This window comes from Terrapene carolina, unplaced genomic scaffold (assembly GCF_002925995.2).
Source record: "Terrapene carolina triunguis isolate 2854851 unplaced genomic scaffold, T_m_triunguis-2.0 Scaffold48, whole genome shotgun sequence".
Lineage (NCBI taxonomy): Eukaryota > Metazoa > Chordata > Testudines > Emydidae > Terrapene > Terrapene triunguis.
In genome coordinates, this window is record NW_020664399.1 from 6,107,777 (window position 1) to 6,135,529 (window position 27,753).

General features: G+C 39.5%; 1 protein-coding gene across 1 annotated transcript in view; it reads right to left on the reverse strand.

Annotated features, from left to right (window-relative positions):
- The window catches only part of CDH12 (cadherin 12), a gene marked incomplete at its 3' end in the record, with an annotated part of 240,956 nt that extends 236,965 nt beyond the window's left edge, over nt 1-3,991 (reverse strand). The window contains exon 1 of the mRNA XM_024217116.2: nt 3,884-3,991. Within this exon, the coding sequence (XP_024072884.2) occupies nt 3,884-3,991 (108 nt within the window). The remainder of the gene's footprint in view (nt 1-3,883) is intronic.
- Nucleotides 3,992-27,753: the final 23,762 nt, after the last annotated feature.

Below are 27,753 nucleotides of genomic sequence, written 5' to 3' on the forward strand. Positions count from 1 at the left end.
AAGCACCCTAGCGGGCCGGGGCAGTTTATTTACCTGGTGATGCAGTAGGTTCGGCCGATTGCGTCCCCCACTCGCCGCGGTTCGCCGTCCCGGGCTAATGGGGGTGGCGGGAAGCGGCGCGGGCGAGGGATGAGCTGGCCGCGGCTTCCCGCCGCCCCCATTGGCCCGGGACGGCGAACCGCGGCCAGTGGGGGCCGCAATCAGCCGAACCTGCCGTGTCACCAGGTAAATAAACTGGCCTGGCCCGTTAGGGTGCTTACCCTGGCGAGCCGCATGCCAAACGTTGCCAACCCCTGATACACACACACACACACACACACACACCTCTACCCTGATATAATGCGGTCCTCCGGAGCCAAAAAATTCTTACCATGCTATAGCTGAGACAGCGTTATATCGAACTTGCTTTGGCCCCACTGCTCCTTGTCCCCTAACCGCCCCCTCCAGAGACCCCCGTCCCTAATCACCCCCAGGACCCCACCCCCTACCCAACCCCCCCGACCCCTATCCACACACCCCCGCCCCCTGACGGGCACTCACCGGCAGCGGCGGGAAGCGGAGCAGCCCAGCCCCAGTCCGCTCCACTCCTCCAGCTCCCAGCTGCGGCGCTCCACTTCCCACTGCAGGTGAGTACGGGGGGCATCCTTTCCCCAACCTCCCCACACTCACCGGCGGTGGGAAGCAGAGCACCATGCCTGGGAGCTGACACGCTGATCCGCCGGAGCGCTGCTTTACCGCATTGTATGCGAACCCCTGTTATATCGGGTCGCGTTATATTGGGGTAGAGGTGTATATATATATTTGGAGATAAATGCTTATGATGGATAAAATTCTGCCTCACAGAGGTAATTGATAATAAGCATAAAGTAGAACCATACATTGTTTCAATACATGATCAGCTCAAACAGTTTTCATGTCCTGGAATCAGATCTGTGTTTTCTGCCTCAATGTTAATGAGGCATTCATTACCTTTTCTCAATTATTGTGTGTTCCACAAGCAGATCCTTCATATTTTATTTTTATCTTCTAGGTAGAAGTGGCACACTAGGGGCACATTTCCTTAAAGTGTACACTAAGTACTCAAGATGCATCAATATTACTTATCTTAAAGTGCAATTATATCCATACACCTATGTGTGATAAAGAACTCCTCTTTCCAGCAACTTGAATCAGTTAAAAAAAAGACTTCAGAATTAAAGACAGGCCTGGTTAATCTGTAAATCCTACTCATGACCAATATTGCTCCTTAACCATAATGGTTCTTTTGGTTTGACAAGTAAAGATGCACAAATGTTACCCATTGTTCATGCAAGCCTAATATGACCCAGGTATCCCTTTGTCAGTCTAAAATTGCCCAGAATTATTAGCCAATCATCTTACATAAGATCATAAAGACCTATGAGCCATGGTGGTGCTATGTTAGCATCTCTGTGTGCTGCGACAGAGGAAAGTTTAGCAATCCTGTACCACGGGAGATGATGTGATTTAATTCATCCCTTCCTCTGTCCTATACAGAAGATGCTAGAGAGGAAATCCCATTGCAAGGTTTTACGAGAAATTATAATGTACAACTGTAGCAAATTTGATGATCACTTTTATTATTTACTTACATTTTAAAAAGGGGGAGGAGATACAGGGTTTCCCACCTCCGTGTGCTCAGAAGGTCAGGCTTGTGTCAGATCAGCAGCACTGTAGTATATCAGGATTTTTCAACTACTTTGATTGGATGCTTGTTTGACAAATCCTGTCTCAATCTCAAATAAACAATGCTAAAGTAATTTGAAAAACCCAATACAGAATACAGAAGCTACATTGTCTATCCATCCATGTCTGTATACCACTCTGATCACTACAGTGTGTGAGCAGCTTTTCCTGATGTCACTAAACACTGCATGACTCCAGGAACTATAGGTACAGTAAATCTCAGACACAGCATCAAGGACCAAATTTTATCATCATATTAGTTTGCTTTTGCGGGGGCCGGGGGAGGAGGGTGGTAAACAGGTTCACCATGTTACCTTTTGTGTTTTGTCCTCATTATATATATTTTGCATTTCAAAATTTTATCTATCTCTATTTTAGGATTTTATTAATGCCCAAAGCTAAAATATTTGAACACATTCCACTTTAGATTGGCAAAGCAAAGTCCCTATTGGATTTTATGGAGTCTTCTATTCTTCTTTCCCTGGTTCTGAGGGGTTTGCTTGGGGCAGGAATGGTAAAGAAGTGAAGTTGTTGAAAATATCATTCAGGTTACAGTTAGAATATGGTATTCATTCCCCACATAGACAGAACCATTTAAATTTAAAACAATGATGGAAAAAAATATGATAATAAGCTGAGAGTCAATGCATGATGCTGCATTTCTGCTGCAAGCAAAACTCCAACACTCATTTCAGTGGCAGTTTTGAGTGCCCAAGAGATGAATCATTGGCCTCTGACTTCCAGTGAGTAAAGTCCTGTGGTCAAAGTAGAATTTATGCATAACAGAAGAGAGGAAAAATATTAATTAGGTAAAACATCACTCGGTCAATTTCCAGTGCATCATACAGATTTTGACGTATCCTACTAAAACTTAATTGGAGCTGTTAACTACTCCTCCAACCTCTGTGCAACTCTGAACATTGACTGCCTGATACTTTAGGTTGTGTCTTATCTTTCATTTCTGAAGACACTTTTCTCACCTTTGCCCCCACCCCACCCAACTGGTTGCCAACTTATTCATGCACCACAGAAGAAATAATGATCAGTGTAACACACACACACACACACACACACAGTCATGGTTCAAACAAACATTATCTTGTAATGCAGCCCTTATATTGTGTATGTGTGTCTGAGCGTGCACGCGCTCATACACGCGCGCGCGCACACACACACACATTACAAGAGCTGCAACAGATTAGTATATTTGTTTGAATCATGTGATATGAGGCAACCTGTCCACCTGTCAGACATGCATGGCAACAGTAGAAATGATCAGAAAGTGAAGCATATGGTACCATAATATGATTTGTCCTTAACAGACCAAAAACAATTGTTTGCCAGAAACTAATGGGAGTAATGGTACCCAAACACAGAAATGACAGTCTAAACATACAGTACCTAAGTATGGATCAAGAGGCAGTATGCTTGTCCCTGGGCCCTAGAATGGCAGGTCCAAATCTGACCCCTGAGATTGATCTTACATCTAATTCTAACAATGAACAGCAATATAATAGATCCTACTAGGTTTAGTTATACATACTACACCAAAATGTTTCAGAATTCCCAGATTTATTTTATCTCCAAAGCAAGGGATAAGAAAATTAGTCCAATGTGAACATAGATAGTAAAGGTTATAAATCTGTGGATAAAAAAATATTGATATCCACATTAATTATATGCTGGGGTGGGCAGTTGTTTGTACCCTAGTATTCTAACAAATAAGGTCTAATTTTCAGCTGATATAAATCAACATAACTGCACAGAAACAAATGGAGCTATGATAATTTACACCAGCTGAAGATCTGATCCCTATACAGTATGTAAACTGCATTATTAATAGCTTTGTTGTTCTCTTTTCCTACATGGCGACATGTACGAAACACCAAAATATGGGTTATTTATTTATTTATTCATTCATTTATTTATTTTTAAGCTGCAGGAAAAGTGAGGGACTTTCTAAATTTCAATTTAATTTGAGCACAGTTTTGCATTCATATTTTGTATGATCCACCAGATACACAAAATATAACACCAGAAGACTCAGTTTAACTTTATGGGAGTTGGGAGGGGGAGGGAAGGATGGAGAAAATTCATCCTGTCTAAAACGTACACATTTATAGCTTATATTACTATCTGTGTGTCACTTCAGCATTTAAAGAAAAAGTAAAAAAATTACCTTTCCCACATACTGGGGTTCAGAGCCCATGTATTCCTCCAGCACAAAAAACTGATTCCATACCCAGCCTCGTTTGACCCGCTGGGCGGATGACCTCCTCCCTGGCATTGTGACAACATTTTCTCTCGGCTGTGCTTCTAAAGTCTGTTGTAGTTGTGGATGCAGTGGTGTTAGGAGACCTCCATCAAACAGGACCCAGAGAAGCAGGGATAAACAGTTCCTTGTAAGCATTGGCAAAGGCTTCCCTACAGCAAGTAATAAAAACTCCAGCACTTAATGTAGAGCTGTAGAATCCAGGTTTGAGGTGTCTGTGGCCTCCACCACTTAGCTTCAGATTTTATTGCGGAAATGCTAATGCAGACATTAATCCTTCTGATGACAAGGTTTTTGCCGCATTAAATTCCATCTAAAGGGACCTATAAAAGAGATTTACATGGCAACATTAAATTATGTAAAATTACATTGAAGTGTTCATCAAAATTCTCACACCTAGTTAGTTTCCTGAGACAGAGAGAGAGAGAGGATCAGGAAGCAGAGTTTAAAAAACTAGTACTATTTTGCTGATAGCATTGAGTTGCTGTAGGATACTGCACAGTAACTGTAGGAATGGTTCATTGTTACTCTGTTTAGTATTACTTTTGTGTCTTTCTGAAGACAAGTGCTCTTTTTGGCCTAGTTATCAAATACATTTGTTACACCTCAGCAATTTCTAATATATTTACTCTTGATTCATGCAGAAAATACTGACGTATAGTGTACCAAATTATGAAGAGGTGGGATGCTGTACTTTTTTTAATCTCCGCCACAAAACATAAGCCTTGGAAACATTCCCCCTTTCTTACCATAACTGGAGCTATACACAGACAGCTTTGCACTGAACCTTATTCTCAGAGAGATGAAAGTGTGTGAATTCCACAGGAACTAAAAAGGATGAAAAGGAAACTATGCCAATATAGCAGAATAAAATAAAATCACTGATTCAGAATGCATGTGTCATGATTGGCGGTCTCTTATCAGGAGAGGCCTAGTGTTAAATGGCAGGGATGTTGCAGTTCAGGAGTGGGCTGGGTCCTTAGCTGCTACCAGAATAAAATAAAATAATAATAATAATAATAGGGGGAAAACAGCAAAAGAGCAGCAAATGGGGAAAACTGCAAAGCTGCACACACACACACACACACAAAATTGGTAATGCAAGACACTAATACACATTTACACTGACATATACCAGACCTACAGATTAAAAAATAAATCAGCACAGTAACTATGTGGCTGAGACAGAACTATCATATCAAGGGAGCTATTACAATTGTAGTGACCCTTGTAGCAGCCAGATGCCAACAATGAAAAATCATATTGTCTGACTGTGTGCTTGTCTCAGTGAGTCATATTAAATACATTAAACTGTGAACCCCAGTGTAGAATATTTCATATGACTGATGAAAAAAATGTTGTGTTTTCCAGCCAGTGTAATTACAGTGGTGTTCTTTCTCCCTCTCTATTATTTTTGTATTTATGAAATTCTTTGATTCATTGTCAGTAGTTAGTAAAATGGCAATGGTAGAAGGATGCAAAATAAGCAGTTACAATATTTTTTAAAAAATGGATCAAATTCAGCCCAACGAAAGTCTGAGCACAGCTACCGTAGGAGTCTTTGCACCAAATTCAGTGGGATATAAATGGTGAAAATTAGCACCCACATCACCTACATATGGTCTGATCCAAAGCCTATTAAAGTCCATCTAACGATTCCCATTTACTTCATTTGGCTTTGGGTCAGACCCATACATTTTAACTCATGCCATACCATCCCCAACAAAAGCTAGCTCTCTTGTAAGTGAACTCAGGTCTCAACAGATGAAATGAGGTTCTCAGTTTCACTGGTGAAAATCCACAGAATCTGCACTGGAGTCAATGCAGTAACTCTGGATTTTGGAATTAGGTAAACGTCACAACTTGTCTGCACACAGCCCCATTGTGTTGGATTTCCACTAACATTCAAGCAACTGAAGTATGCTTGAAAAAATGCTCAGAGAAAGTGAATTTTCTGCACAGCTAAGTATTCATAGGCAGCAAATGTTTCTTGCTATGATGATGATGCTATGCTGGTGTAATTGTCAGGACTAGTCCCTTGGCATTTTTATGGGGCCCAAGTATGTCTGTTTGGCATCTCTCCATCCTGGGCTGATATGACTGCTCCTTCTTCATTGTGTGCTGCTGATGGCCAGCAAAGGCAATCATTCTATTTTATATGGGACACTGCTTATTTTCATGGCAGGGAAGCAGAGTTGTTTTCTGCCTAACTTACACCTTCAACCATCATGTATTTACAATACCAGCAAGACTGAGACTCCGATGGAGATCTTGTGGACAGCAAAGATAGGTTGTTCAAAAGTTCTATGTATGATGTTCAAAGGCAAAATGCAGTTTCTCAAGCATGCTGTAAATTTCTTCCAGGGTTTAAGAGAGGTTAATTTTAAATCTTAAAAAAACAAAATGCAATTTATATCACCATGGAATTTACCACTGTTAGGGCCATAGTGTGCCATTAATTTTTAAGCAGAAGTCTTCACTGATTTAAAAAAAACAACAACACAACAACAACAACAACAACAAAACTAATGCTGCAACATGGCCTTTAATAAAGAAGATACTGCAAGCTACCTTACTGGATATATTTTCTCATGTACAAACAATGTTAACAGTTATTTTTCCTTGTGCATAATGTGATTCTTTTCAGTAATCATGATGCAGTTATTATTTCTTAGGCCTGGTCTACACTGGGGGGGAGGGGGGAATCGATCTAAGTTACGCAACTTCAGCTACGTGAATAACGCAGCTGAAGTTGACGTACTTAGATCGACTTACCGTGGTGTCTTCACCGCGGTGAGTCGACTGCTGCCACTCCCCCATCAACTCCGCCTGGGCCTCTCACGGTGGTGGAGTACAGGAGTTGATGGGAGAGCACTCAGGGATCGATTTATCACATCTAGACTAGACATGATAAAGCGACCTCCGCTGGATCGATCGCTACCCGCCGATCTGGTGGGTAGTGTAGACATACTCTTAGATATAGGCTCAATTCTCAATATAAAAGACACATAATTGGGAGGTTAGGGAAATGTAACAAGCTTTGAGAATAAAAGAAAGTAAAAAAAAAACCTACATATCCTAATCATAAAGGATATTTTCTCTTCTTCCCTCCCCGCAAAACCATCACCACACTGGACTCATTGCAAGACTTAAAGAGCAAACAAAGACATGCACAGATATTAATAAAATGGGATATTAAAGTGCAGTGAAAAGGTATTTAGTTAAAGTGACTGCTTGATCTTTATTTTCAGAAAGGATTAAAGTTTGATATTTGCAGTACGGGGAAAAAAAGGCACCAGCCTGACCCAAACAATTGGTTTTAATAAAGATACTTTCAAAATTTATGCAAGACATTTCTCTTTTAGGTCTCCAGAACTGAATATTCTTCGGTAACAAAGGAAAATTATTGATTGTCAAACTTTAATATTCTCTCAAACTTCCAACCTACTTTTTATTTGTTGCCTTCTATTGACACCAGCCATAAGAAAGGATTTCATTGTACTATAGCTCTGCATATGCTCTCAATATTGGTACACATGAAATTCATTTCTTTTAACAGCTTTATTTATTGAACAGTTCAGATGACTTTTTGTGCTTCCCTCTTTAATGCACATACAGTAGACAGCGTTGTGTTAATCAATAATTCAGTTCCAGGGCTGCCAGCTCCTCGTGCCTCTCTTGCTCTGCAGTTGCTGAGTTTTTGCCTAGTTTGAATGACAAAATCTCAACAACCATGGATCATCCAAACAGAAAACCACACGTCCTCTCCAAATCCCCAGTCCCAGATTAGAGCTGAAAATAAATAGTGATAGAAAAAAGCTCCAGGAGAAGCTAAAAATCATTCCGTACTCAATTTAACAGCTATACCACCGTCCTTTACTGAGGAGGCTCTACTCAATACATTATAGTTCTCCCAGCAGATCTCGGCCTCCGGCCACATCCGTCAGCCAGGGAGCTTTTAAAGTGTTATATGGCACCAAAAGTAATGCAAAGAGACTGAAGGACTCTAGTGAAAGGGGAACAGTTCCCCCGTGGCTGGAAGGTTGGTATCCAATACAAATATATGACTTTAACCCCTTCTCTCTTGGTCTGTTCACCTGCTTTCCAGCATCTCAGCTGCAGTAGAATGTTATGGCATTAGTTTGAAGCCCCAGTGTTGCTGACATCTTTACCTGTGTGTGCGTGGGGGGGGGGGGGGAGAGGAAGGAAGGTGATGACCGGAGTGATATGTGGAATTGAGGAGCAGCCTCCACATCAGCTGCAGCAGAGTTCACCATGAGAAAAAAATCTGTATGTGGACAGGCCCAGATCTTAAAAGATGTCTCTTTAGCAGACACATTTCCCACTCTTTTGCATGAATCTTCTGCATGATTACACTTGAGCACTGGGAGATTGAGGCAGAGGGTCAGGGGAAAGGAGAGAATAGTTCTTTAAAAAAATGAAACTTTTTGCTGACAGCACCAGAGGAAGACTGGCAGAACTGACAAACAGCTAGTAAATTTAGCAATGCATTGGACACCCACTTTGCAATTCAGAAACTGATGATGTACTTAGAGCTGACAGAAGTATTTCAGCCAAATTTTTTTTGTCACCAATAAAAACAAAAAACAAAAACAACCCCCCCCCCACCAAACAACCAAGCAACCAACAACAACAGCAAAACCCTGCAGATTCAAATAAACCAAAACATGTGAATTTGAGTTGATTTTGGCTAAATGTTTCAGTTGAAACAGAACAGGAAATTATTTTTTTGTAAATGTCCAAATGAATCCTTTTTGATTTTTCAGACTAGATTCACAAGAGGATTTAGGTGCCATTCACAAAAGAAGAGGAACAAGAGCCAGGATACTTGCCTGGGATATGGGAGACCCAAGTTCAAAACCCTGCTCTGGAGCAGGGACATGAACTCAGGTCTTCCAACCCTAATATTCTATGATTCTAAGGAATCATTGTGCTCATCCAGTCTGACCTCCTGTATAACACATGCCAACTTCCCCAAAATAATTCCTAGAGCAGAGCTTTTAGAAAAACATCCAATCTTGATTTAAAATTGTCAGTGATGGAGAACCCACCACCCTTGGAAAATTGTTCCAAAGGTTAATTAATCTCACCATTAAAATTTACGCCTTACTTCCCATCTAAATTTGTCTAGCTTCAACTTCCAGCCATTGAATCATGTTACACCTTTCTCTACTAGACTGAAAAGACCTATATTAAATATCTGTTCCCTATGTTTATACCTCTAGAGTGTAATCAAGTTACTCCTTAATCTTCTCTTTGTTAAGGTAAATAGATTGAGCTCCTTAAGTCTATCACTATAAGGTATGTATGACACTCTGTACCCCAAAGCAACACCCTGGCACCCTCATATTCACCATGGTTTTATAATTATTATGTGTTTTGCACACAGTATGCCTTATACGGTATCATTTTAAAAGAATGCTTTGTTGAATATTGTGCTATCACTGTATGGAAAGTTATGAAGTTTTGCTATGTGTGTGTTACTGAAATATGTTGTATCACAGGATCTGTATTCAATGAAGTCTTCTCATAGGGAGCATGTAAACAATGGTCAGAAGCATAGATGTTTCCAGCAAGCTGGAAGGAACTACAAAAGAGGGGAAGTGACATCATCATTTGGCCTTTCTCCCGCTCCCCCCCCCCCAAGTCAACACCTGGAATCACGTTTGGAGAACAAACACTGAACTGGGGAGGCAGCCCCAGGTTGGAAAGGAGAATCCCAGCTTGTGTATTAAGCAACTATACCATCAGGGTGAGACATTGCTTTATTTAAATCCTGTCTAGTTTATAGAACTCAGATTGCAATTTTACTTTTTATTTCTTAGGTAACCAACTTTAATCTGTAAGCTTACTACTTTTAATCACTTAAAATCTACCTTTCTGTATTAATAAATCTGTTTTATATTTTACCTTAAACAATGGGTTTTGCTTGAAGTGCATGGGAAATCTGCTCAGTGACAAGAGCTGGTGCATGTCCTCTCCACACTGAGGGAGGCGTGGACTGGGTAATCAACTTATATGGGCCAGGCTTCTATCCAGGGCAAGATGGTACAGCTCTGAGATCTTAGGCTGGGGAGCTGTGGGGAATTGGCTGTAGCCTCTCTATTGTTGGTTCATGAGTGGCTGGCAAAAGCATTCATGTAACTCACTTGAGTGTATCCCTGCCTGTGGATGTCGGTGTAAGTGCAGTACTGGGAGGGATTTTCAGCTTGTCATAGCATTACAGTGTGAGCAGGAGCCCAGGTTGGTAAAACAGAGGGCTTAGCAGTACCCCAGTTCCTGATTGCACCCCGGGGAACCTGTCATAACATGTTTTCTAATCCTTTAATTATTCTTGTGGCTCTTCTCTGAACCCTCTCCAATTTATCACAACTCTAATTGTTTTGGGCAAATAGGTACTATGGCTCTATATTTCTGTCTATATATATTTACGTATCAACATTTTATGTTTATTGAATTGTGGTTTGGGTTTTTTTCAACTATGTCCTGGGCCCAATTTTTAAACCTGGATGCCCAAGTTTGGTGCCTAAGTCGTAACATTAAATATTTAAAAGTGGTATTCAGGTCTCTATGTGCCTAATTAATATGCAAGGGGTATTTGGGCAACCAGTTTAAGTGCCTTAGTTCGAAAATTGGGCCTAGCACACTTTTGTCTAAACTCTGTGCTCTGTTCACAAGTCTGGTGCTCATCTAGCCACCAAGCCATGTGTTGAAGTGTGCTGTCCGATAGTTAGCTTCCTATACAGTAGATATTAGTGCAGAAGGTTAGATTTTTATTTTGTTGAAAACCAGTTTCCCCTCACAGTCCTATCTGGACTTAAATATTGTTACTTAAGTCTTTAACCTGCAGAGGAATCTGCAGGGGGAGACCCCTTTCAGAAGATTGGAACCCTAAAGAAGTCAAAGGTACATCATTCTCATGGACTCCTTTGCAGGAGTGGGACCTTATCCTTTTTTCATTTGGTTACTTTCCCTGACCCAACTTCTCTATTAACGGTGTACCTGGCTGACTGCAAATGGGAATGTTCCAAAGAAATCTTGTTCCTATTTACCCTAGTCAATAAACTGTGGGTAAAGTAGTTCAAGACTAGAGCCAGGCATAAAATAGTTTTTCTGTCCCATGACAAGTTTTGAGATTTGGGAAACTTTTCTCTTCCTGGATCAGGACAAAACGTCATTTTTTGTTTCAAACTGAAAATCCCCCAAAATTCAGTTTGGGTCAATTAAAATGTTTAGTTTGGATTATTTTGAAACTTTTCATTTTTTTTTTTTTTATTTTTTGTTTTTTTTTCAATGCACTACATCTTAAATTTCAAGATGATTTCAACAGTTTTCCAAGTAGAGAAATTCATTGAAACTGATACTTCACTGTGAAAAATTTCAGTTATGACAAATTAGCATTTTTATGAAAAAAAAGTTGTTAAAAAATTCCCAACCAGCTCTACTCATAACATGCAATTGAGAAATTGAATATAATAATTTATTAATAATATCAATTAAATACAGTATTATTGTTACTACTTGAAACATTCCAACACTTGAATTAAATTAAGTTGACAAATAATGAACAGCTTGAATGAAGGACTGCTCTAAGAGTGGAAGCACCTGCATGCTACAACACTGCCATTGCAGCCTTTAGCATAACATATTCTGGTACAGAACAAGAGGATATCCTCACTGAGCTTGGCAGTGGCTACACCTTTTTATGGAAAGGACAATCATATGTCCTTTGTGACCACTAATCTGCCCATAATAGTCAAATATATAAAGAACTTTGAAACACAGACCTAAATTAGCTTTGTTGTTTATAAGGTAACTGGTGGGGTAAAAGACAGCAGATGAGCTATAGTCCCATGTAGACTAACAAGAAACACTAAAGTTCCATGAAGCACTCAAAACTGTCTTCAGTCCAGCAAAGATGATAATTGCACCACTGTGAATGGAAGTGAATTGCTTATTGACAAAGTATCCATTATGCGCTGATGGTGGAAACATTTCAACAGCCACCTTAATCATAAATCAGTCATTGCAAAGAACAGTTTTTGTTTATGTGAAACACCAGCTAATGCAGAACAACCATCTTCCTACTCATAAAGGAGTTTGAAAAGTCTTGGCAATAGTGAAAAATGATAGATCTGTGCCAGATGGAAAACCTGCTAAGATGTAAGAATGTGTAATGGCTGACCATCTGACCTCATTTATCTGCAACATCTGGAAAATAGAAATAGTATTGCAACAGCTAATAGATTTTGAAAAATATTAGAATGGAAGGACGGGCCTGGGACTCACAAGGTCTAGGTTCAACCCCCACTTTTGCTACAGACACACTTTGTGACCATGGGAAAGTCACTTAATCTCTCTGTGCCTCAGTTCCCTATCTGTAAATACTCGGTTAATCATATTCCTACAACCTTTTCTATTTAGATTAGCTCTTTGGGGCAGGCAAGGTCTTTTACTGTCGAGCAAAGGGGCGGGGAGGATTTTGATTTTGTTGGGGGCTGGTCGGTGCTTCTGTATTACAAATTATAATAAATAGAAGCCTTGGTGCAGTAAAGAATTTAAGCATATGCTGAACATTAGGCATATGAATAGTCTCATCCCTGTTCATCAAAGCACTTCAGTATGTGCTTAACTTTGAGATTACCCACCTGCTTAAAGTCAAATGTATGCTGAAGTACTTTGCTGACCAGGGATGGGATTACTCAGGTGCTTAAAGTTAAGTAGATGCTTAAGAACTTTGCTGAAGTGGAGCCAATGTTAGAAAAGTTCTTGTCAAGAGACTAAATAATAACATTATATAGACAGAATCAGTACAGACAACATACCAGAATCATAGTGCTATTGTCAATTAGAACACAACACTATTAAAATTATCGTGTTTGCTTGGTAAATACAATTGGAAAAATGGAGGGAACAAGAAAGTCTTTACTGACCTAATAACAACCTTTGAAACAGTGAGGTTCTATGGATTTTGGAGGCTTCTGAGAGAGAAAAATACGGATGCCTGCATGGCATGGTCAACACTGTCTGTTGCCATAATGAGAATGACTCACATGATTGGATAAATCTATTTAGACAGAATTTATCTTGCAGATAAAATAATACCCAATTATTCTGACAATATACATGTTGTACACAGGGTGGAGGACTCACTGTCTTATGGTTATGTTGAATGAAGTCTCCTTTTCTTGATCTCTGTGTATGAAGATTAGCTTCTGTTCAGGCAACCTCTTTAATCAGTTTAATGCGTGACAAACCATAAATGCAGTGGGAATTCCTAATACCGAATTAGGGCCAAATTCTGATCTCAGTTACATTGGTAGAAATCAGGAGTAACATTGGTGCAAATCTGGATTAGCCTACTGAGTTAGAACTGGTATAAAATGAGGCTTTTAATCTGTGTCTGACTGTTATTGTAGCACATTCAGAGTAAGACGAACAGATAATTATATAATGTTCTGGGATCCGCTCTGTAAATCTTGACTTGATCATGAACATTACAAAAATAAGTGATAGATGAAACCAGCATCCAACAAATAAGGCAGAGACCATTTTTTTGTTCTGTGTCTGTTCACAGTAGGGCCCTGGTCCATGACTGGGACACTTAAGAGCTATTGCAATGCCAATAAATTCTAATGAAAGACTCATCATGCTCCAACAAACGGCTCTGAAGTGTAATATGAAAAAGAGGGATAAAGCTATTGTTTTGAAGATTCTCAAAAACAAACAAACATGTGGCTGTGTACTATTGACTGAGGTACAATTGGGGTCGACCTAAGATATTCACGTAGCTGAAGTCGGCGTATCTTAGGTCGTCTTACCTGGCCGTGAGGACGGTGGCGAGTCGACCGCTGCCGCTCCCCCGTCGACTCCATTTCCTCCTCTTGAGAGCTGGAGTTCCGGAGTCGACGGGGAGGGCGTTCGGAGATCGATTTAGCCGCGTCTAGATGAGACGCGATAAATCGATCCCCGATAGATCGATGCCTACCCACCGATCCGGTGGGTAGTGAAGACCTGCCCTTAGAGTAATAGTAAATTATAGCTGCCAGATAAACCAATTAGTGACAAAAAAATAAATGATGGAAAGAGACTGTCTGGAAATAGTCAATGTGATTACAGAACAATGTACCACCTCTGTCTACAATTAATTTTCCACATCCAATGTATCAACCTCATCAGCACCACCAACACATCTATCTAACCCAGAGCAGAACATTTAAGTCTCAAATGTAAGACCTAAAACCTGCATTTTTCAAATGTGAAGAGATAATCAATTTTAATCCACAAATATGCATGAGAATACCTGAGCAGGAGGAGTGGAATCAAAAGAATAGGGTGAAGCTTTCATTACAAACCTGAAACAACACTCAATACGATTGGTTCCTGGTTTCATTACCAAGTTGACACAGCCCACTAAGGATGACAAGTAAACCTTGAACACTCAGAATTCAAGACAAAGCCTGCATTTCTATCAAACTCTTATGTAACTCTACAGCTTAACTGCCAGTTCATTATGTGGTTTTTTTTTAAGTACCTAATAGTAATGTACGCTTTTGCCTATTTTCTGAAAATAGTCAAGTGATACACTGAAATCACCAGTCTTATTTCTGTTCTGTTTTACATCAATGTCCATGCAATGTTGGCCTCCTCTCACAAAAAGTACTAACTCTCAGAAGAGAATCTACAGCCACTTGGTCAATGATCTAGAATCTTAAATTTTTGATAAATTACAAACATTTTCATTTCTGGTAGGAATTTATCAAAGTCAAAATGTGCACACTCGTGAAACCATCCTTCATTTGATTCTGTCAGCAATGTTTTAAGATAGAGGGGGAAAATATCAAGCTCTTTCAGCAGACTAATAATGTCTATAAATAGAAACTTGAAGACAGCAGGCTATGACTGAAAGGTGTTTTTAATTTTACAAATAATATGTGAGACTGAAATGAATCAGAGCCTATTTGTAGCCAGTTATTCTGAAACATGCAATATTGTAATTTTTTAGGAGGGTTGTATCAGGTTATCACGTATTCTAGTAAAACACACATTTTCAGTTAAGTTCTTCTTTTACTAAAAGATTCTCTGATATAATTACAATGATCTGATATAATTAATCCAATTACATTAGATTCCTTCATAATTCCCTTTGCTAGGAAAATTACTTTATATAATCAAAATACCCAAAGCCAAAATGTTCAAAAGAGGGTGCTTAAAGTTAGGCATCTCAATCCACATTTAAGCATTTCATTATAAGGGGACTGATTTTCAGAGGTGCAGCACGCATATAGCTCCCAGCAACTTCTATGTGGCTAAGTATGGACTGAGGTATATAACCTTAGACACCCATGTGTGGAAATATTGGCATCAGCTTCAAAGGGAGTATTAAAATTAGGGGGGCAATGTAAATAAGGAATGTCTATGACCCCCTAGTCCTTATTTTAAGAGATTTTTAACCCTTTGATCTCTTTCTAGATCAGATACTTGGTGGCACAGCTAGATTTTTATCTCACTTACAATTTGGATTTCCTGAATATTGCAACACTATTGGAAGAAATCTGTTATCTATTTAATTCCATAAGCTGATACCCTCTCCAGGGTAAATTGACAGCCTGTTTGCACAAAGAGCTAGAAGCCATCACTACTTATCCTGTGAACATTACAATTTAGTAAGCATTGGGTTGAGGAGAAGGCACAGATCTTTCACTAACTTCAAGAACATTCATATCAGGGTTCTGAACTAATTTAGCTCACATGGGGCATGCTCATAAGCTTAACACAAACATTAGCATAGTCACTCCCATGCTATCAACATGTCATCTGTTCTCACAGGGTTAAGATTTGGTCACATCTGTAGATCTATCAGACCAGATGCTCAGCTGTCATGTCATGCTCAGCTAAGTCTCTGGTCTACGTCCCTTCTTTGAAGATTGATATATCAAAATAGAACTTTTGTGTTTTGAAAGTGTCAACAATGCCACTGTTTTTTGTGGCTTATACTTTTAATCTTTAAAACTGGCAGTCCTTTTCTTCGGCCTGGCAGCCATTGCAACATGAATATTGAAGGATAATGTGTTAATAAATAAGGCATGCACTTGGTGATTGGCTCACTGCTATGACCAAAGACGGCTCTGGCCACTGAAACTGGCAACACTGGTCCTAACTAGAGATTCCAGCCAATTATAAATGACTCTAATCAAAACAAATCTCCATGTTTTGGTTGTCCAATTTTTCAAAGCAAGAACCAGATGTGTTTCAGAGGGAACCTAAATATCATGAAGGCCCGTGAAACACCACAGTATTCTCATTTCTCCTTTACAGAATTTCCACTACTGCCCTTGTAGGAGATTTCCAGATTTGCAGAACAAAGTTAGCTACTAAACAGCTAGACACATTTAAAATAACTATTTTACATTAACTCTCTAAGTAAGGTAGAACAGGAATCTTGTTTGACCTACATCATTAGAAACTCTTAAATGTCTCTGGTGTACATACCGCACATTTCCCAGTCTCATGACTAATGAATTGAGTAATTTCACAACAGATGCTTGCTCTGGATTTCAGCACGTAGGGCCCAATGCAGACAGCATATGGTGTGAGAGAAAGAAGAAATAAAAAGACACATTTTTTGACAGCTTTTAATGCAGTATCATTCTGCATCTTGTCTAAAGAAACAGCCTGGATTCTTACAAACAAACACTCCATTTACCCCTCACCTTTATTTCTTTCAGTCAATTTCAATGCATTTCCCTCCAAATATTTGAAATATAAAGGGGAAAATGGAAAATGAAAGTATTATAAAAAGACACAGGTGTATACTAATCCAACAACAAAACTGAGAGAAAATTATAGCAGGCTATTTATTTTTTGCAGTCTCTCATTGTCTGACACTTCCTTTCTCCATATGGTAAATGAGCTGTCCTGTATTATTATTTTTTTTTTTTTGGTATGAACATATATTCACACTTCCACTCATGCAGGTAGCTCCTTTAATTTCAGAAATGAATACCTCTTAATGCTCTTTTCTCTCACTCATTCTGTTTGTCTTCTGTCACATATACACATCCTCTCATAGTATTATACAATGAATACAAGAAACAGGCATTTTACAGTGAACTGAAAAAAAAATCACCTTCTGTCATAGGTTTCACCCCCACTCTGGACTTTAGAGTACAGATATGGGGACCTGCATGTGAACCCCTAAACTGAATTACCAGTTTAGATCTGGTTTTGCTGCCACCACTCCCAAGTTCTAACTCCTTTCCCTGGGTAGCTTTGAGAGACTTCTTCACCAATTTCCTGGTGAACACCGATCCAAACCCTTGGATCTTAACACAAGGAGAATTTAACCATCTCCCCTCCTTTCCCCCACCAATTCCTGGTGAGTCCAGATCCAATCCCCTTGGATCTTAACACAAGGAAAATCAATCAGGTTCTTTTAAAAAAGGCTTTTAATTAAAGAAAAGAAAGGTAAAAGAAACCCTCTGGGAGATAGCATACAAGCTGATCTCACAGACAACAGATTCAAAACACAGAGGATGTTCCCCTGGGCAATAACTTTGTAACTTGTCTTGGGCATTAGGGAATAATCAAATTGGGTATTTTTTGTGTAACTAAGAAATAAACATAAACCTATTTATTTTCTTCGCTAATACTCACTACTTGATAAGATGCTGAATTCTGGAGCTTTACCACTCCGGTCAAAACTTAAACTGAAACTAAACAAAAGAAACTTCCCTCCTTCCTTTTGAAACATCTTATCCCCCCATTGGTTCCTCTGGTCAGGTGTCAGCTAGGCTAGGTGAACTTCTTAACTCTTTACAGGTAAAAGAGGCATTAACCCTTAACTATCTGATTATGATACCTTCTTTACAGGCATTGCTACAACTATAGGATATTTTTTTCCAGCACTGAACTGTGTGTCCTGCCAATAAGGCAGAGATAAAATAACTTTGGTTCAAAAATGGATATTATAAGGCTAACCTACAGTGATGGCCATAAAAGTCAACATTTGCAGTTAGCAGTTTTACCTTATACTAAGAATAGGAAACACAGAGACACCAGTGAATTGTAACTGCTGGCAAATATTGGCCATTGTAATGGCAACCACTGCATCATTCGGGGGCATTCTGAGGCTTAATGCATTATGTTGGTTATATAGAAGGTCAGACTAGAGGATCTAACGGTTCCTTCTGCCCTTAACTTCTAATCTTTATGTACATAGAAGCACCTTGAGATCTTCAGAATGACTTTTAACAATTAAAACTGTTTTCTTCCAAACCATTCCTTTTGGATTCAAATCTAATATAAATACAGCTATATGGTTATGTATGTGTTTATGTTATATATAAACTAATTCAATGTCAGTAATCGGAAGTCATGTCTGCTTATTGTGTTATTTTTTATAATAAGCATAAATTTGTCTTGTTATTGTACTTTGCAAAACTGCGGTTTAGAAATGAAATCAATAATCCACTTGGACAGTTAAGACTCAGTGAAACAAAGCACAAAAATAGTCCCTGGTGAAACTATAACTTAGCTGAACTGACAAACAACAGCATTATGGGGAGAGGATAATGTCATACCTGCAGTATTATAGAGTGTAGCCAATCAATCAGATATACTGTAATAACTAAGGTACAATCCCCCTATTATGCTAAAAAAACCCTGTGTTTCAGTCTCAAGATATGTGGAAAGATAGGCAGATCTGTTTGGGAGCAACTTAGATTGGCTCCCCCGTAAAGAGGGGTAGACAAACCTCACCTTGGGATATAGCAAATAAATAAATAAAAGCCTTCCACAAAGAAGCATAAGTATCAGAGAAGAAGCCAGGGAGAGAGTGGTAATGCTTTTAGCACCAGCAAAGCACATACAGAGCCAGATTATGCCATCAGTTTTTAAGCAATATCTGGGTCCCAGTTTATGCCCATTCTCCCACTGGCTCCTCTCCAGGGTCCCCATGTCCCACCACTCACGATTTCACTGATCTCTTTTCTCTTTGCCCTTTGTTCTCCTGCTGTTGACTACTGGTGAGGAAAAGGCAGGCAGAGAACTGGCAGAAGAGATCAGCTCCTACCTGTGCCCTATTTATGGTAGGGAAAGAAAATGCTGCAGCTGGGCTCTGTATAGCCATTGTCTCTTTTCTAGGGATGCCATTCATTTCAAGCTCAGAGTTTTCTATGTTTCATACAGATTTGGTATCACTTCATTTTTATTGTTGAATCTTAGTTGTGGAAGCAATAAAGAAGCATGGACCTGATTTTTTTTTAATAAAAAGTTATTTACACTAAAGGAAGGAATCCCATAGTATTTCAAGCTTTGTGGATGAATAATTTGTTTTGCGTTCCTCCTTCTGTGCTTGCGTCATGCTTTATGTTCCACATTTGGGCTTTGGCTGTTCTCGAGATATGCTGCTCAGAAACCAGTCAGAGTGTTACAGGAGTGCTCTGTAAATGAGTGATGTCTATATAGGTAAACACTTAGCAAATAAAGGGCCAGTAGATGGTGCTCAAGAACACAAAGCATAGATCCTGAGTTTTAAATGATCAATGGAACTTCATGTTGTGCATTGCAAATGGTTTCCACTGGAAGCTCTTTACATGGAGCACTTAACACGCACAAAGGTCATATAAGCTATTGATGGAAAACCTTTTTAAAATTTTAGTGGCATATTTTAATGTGGTTCCCTCAAATTGAAAATTAGGACGCACATTCCCTGCCTGTCATAACTGTGCTTCTGAATAGAAACTTGGCAGATAAAAGTTTCAGGTAGTAGAAGGGGTGAATTCTCATATGTGAAAAGTAAGGTGGCTTTATTCACAATTTATATATATATATATTTTTAAAGTTTTCCTTTGATTTCAGGAGCACATAAAGCTGTTTATTTGGTAGAAATAAAGACAGGATTTTTTCTCTGAACACATATATTTATGTAACCCTTCTGCCAGGAGCTGCCATACTCACTAGGGCTGGACACCAATAGCTAAGGGTCCGTCTTAAACTAATACACCACAATCTTGAGCTCACAGCCTGAATTTCTGAGATCACTAAAACACTTTCCTGGGAACCCTTATATTTCCCCCACTTGCAAACACTGAGCCTGAGTATGAAAAAATAACTTTATTAGTGGAAAATGGAATTCAAAATCAATATGGGAAAATATAGCAATAATATATCTATATGAATGATAAATATTATACTCCCCCATGATAATGATGGCAGTATATGAACTCTGTTCTCCACCCACAGGTCCAACAGGCTAATGTCCCGTTACACCATCATTTCCCCTTTCCACATCCCCCATCTGTTAAACCCCATTCATGTTTTGGTGTCTGTAGGTAGCATAATTCCAGAGTTCTGCAGTGGACTTAGGCAAGCCTGTCTCCAGACCCTTGGGAAGCACTGCTCAGTCCTCTCCTGAGACTCCACCATTTTACTCAGTGATAGTGATTTCAACTAAGTAGGAAGGGCCTCTCAGGAATTCACTCGGACTGGATGCGTCTCTTTACTGAAGCCACAGCAGAGCTAAGAGTCCTCCCAGTGGCACAAGATCCTCAATGAAGGTGAGCCAGCAACATATATGACCCTTAATCACGCTCCTTATCACAAGGTAAGTATCTTTTCCTCCCTTCTCTTAGTTCAGTTCCACTACCCAACCCAACCAATTCTGAATTTGTGTGCAGTTATAGTGACTCTGTAACCGTGCAGGACTCACCCCTGCGGTGCCTCCTGCTGGTACCTTCTGGGAATTAGCTCTCCAGCCATCGGAGTGCCCTCTGCAGGCCGGTGTCCCGCTTTTCCTGGCCCCCGTGTCCCTCCCAGACTCGGTGCCCCTTGCACGCCAGGGTGCTGCCCCCTGGCAGGACACCCCTCAGTCTTTGGGTCTCCCCTCCCCGGGGAATGCCCACCCACTATCCCCGCCTCACCTCAGTCGTAGGCTACTACCAGTCACCAACTAGCCCCCGCTCCCTGGGGCAGACTGCAGTATAAGCCACTCATCACAGGCAAGGTTGGGTTTGAACTTGCTGCCTCTACCTATAGCAGAGCTGCCCCTCTGCAGCCCTAGTACCCTCTAGTGGGCCCTTACTTTGGCCTGCAGCCTGGGGCTCTGCTAGGCTGGAGCTCTCCAGCTCCCTCGCCCTTCCCCAGCACTGCTCCACCCTCGGACCAGCCTCGGTACCTTCCTCAGCTCTCCAGGCAGCCTGGTCCCTCCCTCTCCAAAGACTAGAGAGAGAGTGTTTGCTCCTGGCCCACTGCCCTCTTATAAGGGCCAACTGAGCCCTGATTGGGGCATGGCCACAGCTGAGCCTGTTTCCCCCCTCAGCCTGGGAACTGCTTGTTCCCAGCCACCGCCCTCTCCTGGGCTGTTTTAGGCCCTTTAAGGCCGGAGTGGGTGACCAGCCCACTACAGACTCCCAAAGCATCACTGGAAAAATTCTGGGTATAAAGGTTATGCAAATGAAGATCTCTCTGTAGCTGTATTTCCCCCTGTGCATTAATACTTGAATTCCTTCCCCTCTGGAGCTTCTGTGCATCTGGAATTCTGGGTAAATAATTAGAGCTGCTCCATATGCATCTGGCCATTCTTCCCTCTGTTCATCAGCATATGGGGGTGTGATGGGTTCGGTCTGAGGGATCCCCTTGGGATTGTCACCTAATGTGCTGAAATTACCTCTGAACCCATTTTCCTTGCCAGCTTGGGACTCCAGAACCCTGCCCTGTTGAGCCAGACACACTAGCCTGCTGAAACACAGACTTAGGGTCTGGGACAAGCCCCCAAAGCTGCAGACTTTAACCCAAAACAGCTCAGCAGGTTACCTCTCCAGCACCCAGACACCCAGGTCCCAATGGGATCCAAACCCCAAACAAATCCATTTTACTCTGTATAAAGCTTATACAGGGTAAACTCATAATTTGTCCGCCCTCTATAACACTGATAGAGAGATATGCACAGCTGTTTGCTCCCGAAAGTATTAATCACTTACTTTGGGTTTATTAATAAACGAAAGTGATTTTATTAAGTATAAAAAGTAGGATTTAATTGGTTTCAAGTAATAACAGACAGAACAAAGTAAGTCACCAAGCAAAATAAAGCAAAAACATGCAAGTCTAAGCCTAATACAATAAGAAACTGATTACTAGTAATATGTCACCCTCAGATGTTCCAATAAGTGTCTTTCACAGACTAGACTCCTTCCTAGTCTGGGTCCAATCCTTTCCCCTGGTACAGTCCTTGTTAGTTCCAGCAGACATCTCAGCTGGTAAGCAGGGGTTTTCTCATGACTGGCAGCCCCTTTTGTCCTGCTCCACCCCCTTTTATAGCTTTGGCACAAGGTGGGGATCTTTTGTCTCGCTGGGCCCCCACCCCTCCTTCCAAATGGAAAAGTACCAGATTTAAGATGGATTTCATTATCAGGTGACATGGTCACATGTCACTGTAAGACCCCTAGTCTCCATTCCCCATGGGCTGGCCCACACATACACAGGAATGATTTCAAGTATCTAAGGCCATTTACAACTGACTGTTTCTGGAGCACCCTTAATGGCCTCCCCTTACTATGTTTACATCAGTGATACAAGTTTATATCTTATTCTCCTAACTCCAGATATAGAAATAATACATGCAAACAAATAGGATGAACACACTTAGTAGATTACAAACTTTCTAATGACACCATACAAGGGGTATTTAGCATAAAGCATATTCCAGTTATGTCATATTCATAAGCATATTTCCATAAAGCATATGGAGTGCAACATCACAGGAGGAAACAAGCTTTTCACCATCGAGAGCTTCAGGCCACAGCATTTACGTTTACACAGATTTCCACACACGGAGCCAAAATCATTCCTACACACATTCTGAAGTAAGAACCTAAGTGGTTTAAATTCTATCTTCTTACTTCCCCATTAATTTTCTCTCTTTTTTCCCCGTTACACAAAGAGTAAGGACTCAAAAAGTTAAGTCCCATACCAATAGATGAAGCAAGACAAAAGTCCTTTCTTTATTTACTTCCTAAATGTGCCTTCTGAGAATTTTTTTCTTTTCCCAGTAGAACTCCTTGCGTGACTTCACTTCCTTTGATGCTTAATTAATTATTTTAATTCCTGGGGTTTGGGAATAGTATTGTCTGGGTTTATTTCATTTTTAACCCCCTCTATGGTTTACAAGAACATTTTAGTTGTGAGTGACATAAGCATATATATACACACACACATATATAAATACATACACACACACACACACACACACACTTTGGGTATCCACATTTTTTACATCTATATGTCGATAGATATAGATATAGATATAAACATTTGGATACACAAAGTATAGGTACCTAATTTAAGCATCTGAATAAAAGTGACTTGATTTTCAAAGATTCTGAGTACTCACATCCCATGCTGACTTCAGGTGCCTAATTTAGGCACCAAGGTATTAATATTTTAGATGTGATTTAAGTACATAAAAACTCAAATTCTTTGTGAGGAATGGTGCTATATATGTGTAAATAATACAATAATAATATGGATATTTAAAAATAAATATTAAATGTATTATTTTTAACCAAATGTAAATGTTACATTCCTAAATAAAACCAATTTCCATACTGTGCATATAACATTTCCATCGAATATATTATTCTGCTGTATATTAAAATGTTTTGAGCTATATTTTTGCCATATATGCAGTTAGCAGAACTTGGCTAGTGACACAGATGCTATATGGATAATTTTCAAACTTTAGAGTTAAGATTGTTTGGAGGTTTTCTTTAAGCATATTAAGAACATTCAGGTTCATCAATAGTCTTAAACAAATTATTCAGCTGCTCACCTCCCTGGAGACGCTAAAATAATTTGTCAACGTTTAGATTATTCAAGAATATCAGGTGGATAATTCATCCTCCATAGAACCAAGTATTTCTTTTTCTGCAGTGTCAGTAAGATGTTGACAACAATCAAGAATATGAAAAATAATAAAAATTTCTCTCTTAAAGAGATTCCAGCTAGACTGCTTTTATTTCCATGCCTCGCTTTAGCTAAAAGTCCCTCTGATGTTTGAGCTTTTGATATTCCTGGGAGGGCTTTCTCCCCAAGAGGACTCTTGCTTTCCATTACAAAAAGAACTAAAACAAGTCTTTGTTTTGTACCTTATTTTGATGCACATACATGTTTGTGTATGGGTTGTTGCATTAAAGGGTATTAAAAACTAAACCTTGCAACTTAGAAATTGAATAAAGTTTTACTTTTGAGATTATACCTACAATTATTGGCTTTATTATCCCTTTGATGGGGCAATGAGAATATAATACAATAATCTTACGTGATTAACAAGAACTTTTTATTGATTCATCATTTGCAACATTGTTTGCCACATGTAATCATCTGCTAACTGGTCAGATACTTTTTTTTTTCTATTTACTTGCTAGTCTAACTGGAATTCCAATTCTGAACATGTTCAACATGGAACAGAGATAAACTTAAACATGTGCTTAATACTGTACAGACAACATGACCCCATCAGAGATCCTGATTTAGCAAAGCACTTAAATACATGCCTAATTTTAAACACATGCTTAACTCCCATGAAAGTACCTGTGTAAGAACTTTGCTGAATCAGAGTCTTAATTAACTGCATTCACTTCCCCATTTCAAGGGATTATTGAAGAAATCACAAGTTTACAACACTGCTACACAAGACACAGCAACTCTAGAAGTAGCCCTGCACAACATTTATCTATCTATCAAAGAGTGAAAGCTGAAGAGAGGACTCCTTTTAGAGACTAAGAGGGAAAAAAATCAATACTAACCAGTAAAACAAAAAGGAAGTGTTCAAATCAGCAGTAGTAGGACGAGTAGTAGCAACTCCATACCCTATTCATTCTTTGTTTCATGATTGAACTTGTGAATGACCTGAGAAGTTTGTGGGATTTGTAGAAGGGATGAGAAAACTAGTGTGTATAAAAGAAAAACAACAGGAAAATTTGCCCATTTTTAGAACTGTTGCTAAGGTTCTGAAATGGGCAGATAAGTGTTTTACATCTTCACATTCTGGCTGGAACAGTAAGCAGAAGCCTAAATACCATTACAAACATTTTTCTCACAATGTATCCATCTGGGAGTGGCAACAATGGAAATCCAAGAGTAAGCTTGTTCTCTCCAAATAAAAACCCAGTTTTGCAGATGCAGTAATTTCACTTTAGCACTAAAGTTTGGGATAAGTAGCCACACTTTAGGATGCATATCCAAAAGCAAATCAAACTCTGAATCATTTTAAATTTGACTGTATTTAATCCATAGAAGCATTTTGTACCCAACAATTTTGTTTTCACAATGTCTTTATGTTTAAGGATGACATTCCAGTCCAGAGGTAATTATAAGGCAGTACGTTCCCTAGTTACATTATTTGAACCATTTATATTTACTAGAGTAGTAATACTGCAGGTTTTTTTTTAATAATGCTAATTGTAAGGTCACACTAAATGACCAGTTATTGTAAAATGTTATATTGAAATACCTAAGAGGCATGATCCAATTATCATTTGTTTGCAAAGTATCTGTATCAAGGGCAAAATAAATGTTAGCTTGAAAGTCTGATTGGTGGAGGGACAAATAAAAGTGTCACCAGACTTGTCCTATTTAATATCTCTCAGTTTGCCTCATCATCCCTTGAGAAAGTGAGCAGAGGGGAAATAAAACCTATCTGCCTTTGGTACAGCATCCATGACTGTAATATCTAAACAGTACTAAAATAATTCAGTGTTTAATTGGTGTATTTAGTATCTGGAACAATATATTGGGGAAGGGTCAGAAGCTATGGTGTCCATGTTTGAGTTGGACAGTAGGATGGAGAGCTCTATGGGAAGTAGACAACTGGAACAGAAAGAATGACTATATGACTATTTCTTACTAAAATGTATGTAACTTCTCTCAACCAATCAATGGAAAATGATTTGCATAGTGGACCATTATTCAGAAATAATTTGAACAGTGATTATGCAAATCAGGACTCTTCAGCCAGATGACAGAGATTTACATATTTTTCTGTTACTGAAAAAAAGCCATTCCATAATTATGCAAGTGAACCTCTCAGATAGGGTGCAGAGAATTGCATAATTGCAAGATAAATGTACAGTTAGGCATCAATAGCTGTACAACATCCCTGGACTCTGACTGGCTGAGGTTATTCCATTTTAAATGGTGTACAATTCTATGCAAGAGAGTCCTCCTAATGTGTCAATAAGGTGGGCGCACACACACACACACACACACACACACACAAAATATGCCACTATGGTAAGAATTTTACACATGGCATTTTGGGGAGGAAAAAGGGAAATATCAGTAAATGAATAGATTACATGTGCTATGGTCCACATTTTCAATAAGTATTTCATCTATATTTAGGCACTTGACTAAAGGTGACCTGATTTTCAATGGTGTTGTTGGCCCACAACTTCTATTCACTTCAGCGGGAGTTATGGGTGCTCAGCACTTGTGAAAAATCAAGCCACTTATATAGATGCACATAGGTATATTCCAGGCATACAAATGAATCCTTAAGTCTGACTGAAAGGTGCTGATTTCAGACACCACATCCAATCCCTGAGCTGGCCTGGGACTTGCACAGACCCTGAAGCAATTTAGAGCAGCCTCAGTGCTGCTTTTAAGTTTTGTCCAGATGTCTACTGACCCAAGAGGCCATTCTGGGGATCACTAGAACACAGCAGAATGCAGGTTACACCTCTTTCTATCAAATATATCATCTATGCCAGAGGACCTCAGGGGTGGTGGCATAGATTTGATGAAGCAGTCACTGGCTGGGGGAATTGCCAGGTAAAGCTATTTTTATGGCCTGTATGGCCTGCTCATAGTGAGGGTCCTGATGTGGCCCCCACACTGCATGCATGTATGGTACTAAGCCAGTACATATATAACTACGAGCTTTGTGATCCCTTTTGTAGAAAAAAGGTGAAGAAAGTGCAAAAATCTTCAAAAATAAATTACAAAAGTGAGTTGAGTAAATAAAAACATAGCCTGAGACTTGAAAAGTTTGTTTTTTAATTAACTGAAATGGGTGTGGCTAGAAACATTTAGAGATTTTAAAACTTCAGATGCTTTACTGAAAAATATGTGTAGAACTATAGTAAGGAGCTAAGTAGTCTGCAAATGTCAATCAAACTTTTCCAAGCATCTTGAACTCTGAGATGAAGAAAGTATGCTCCCACCAGGTGCAGCTTTTTCCTTCATGCTTCAACATCTACAGAAACTGAGCCTCACCAGACACCAGATTTTTGTATTTCACAGAAATTACTATTCATTTTCTGTGTGACTTATTTTGATTTTACAAGGCAGAATCTATTAGTATTTTAGCTACTCCCTGATTCCTCTCCTCTCTCTGGGCCGCATTTCAGTTTCTGGAGTTTTCAGGTATTCTGTGAGGCCATTTTTGTTTTTAAATTTGGCATGATAGCAGGCCAAGCAGAAGGCTATAGCTTTGTACAGGTTTTGAAGGCAGGTTTCGTAGTAAATTGTTTCACATTTCAGCATACAAGCCCCAGGCACATTTGGTCCTATATTAGCTACTGATATACCAGCAGCTTATATCCTGCTTTCAAATCAATTACAGTGCATACAGGATATATAAAGACAGACATATCCTTCAATCAATGTGTCTACAGTGTTTGGAGCTGATTTAGAATTAGGAACTGCATACTCTTTCCTACTGAGGAGTTAAGCTTGATACTCTTCATTATCATAAA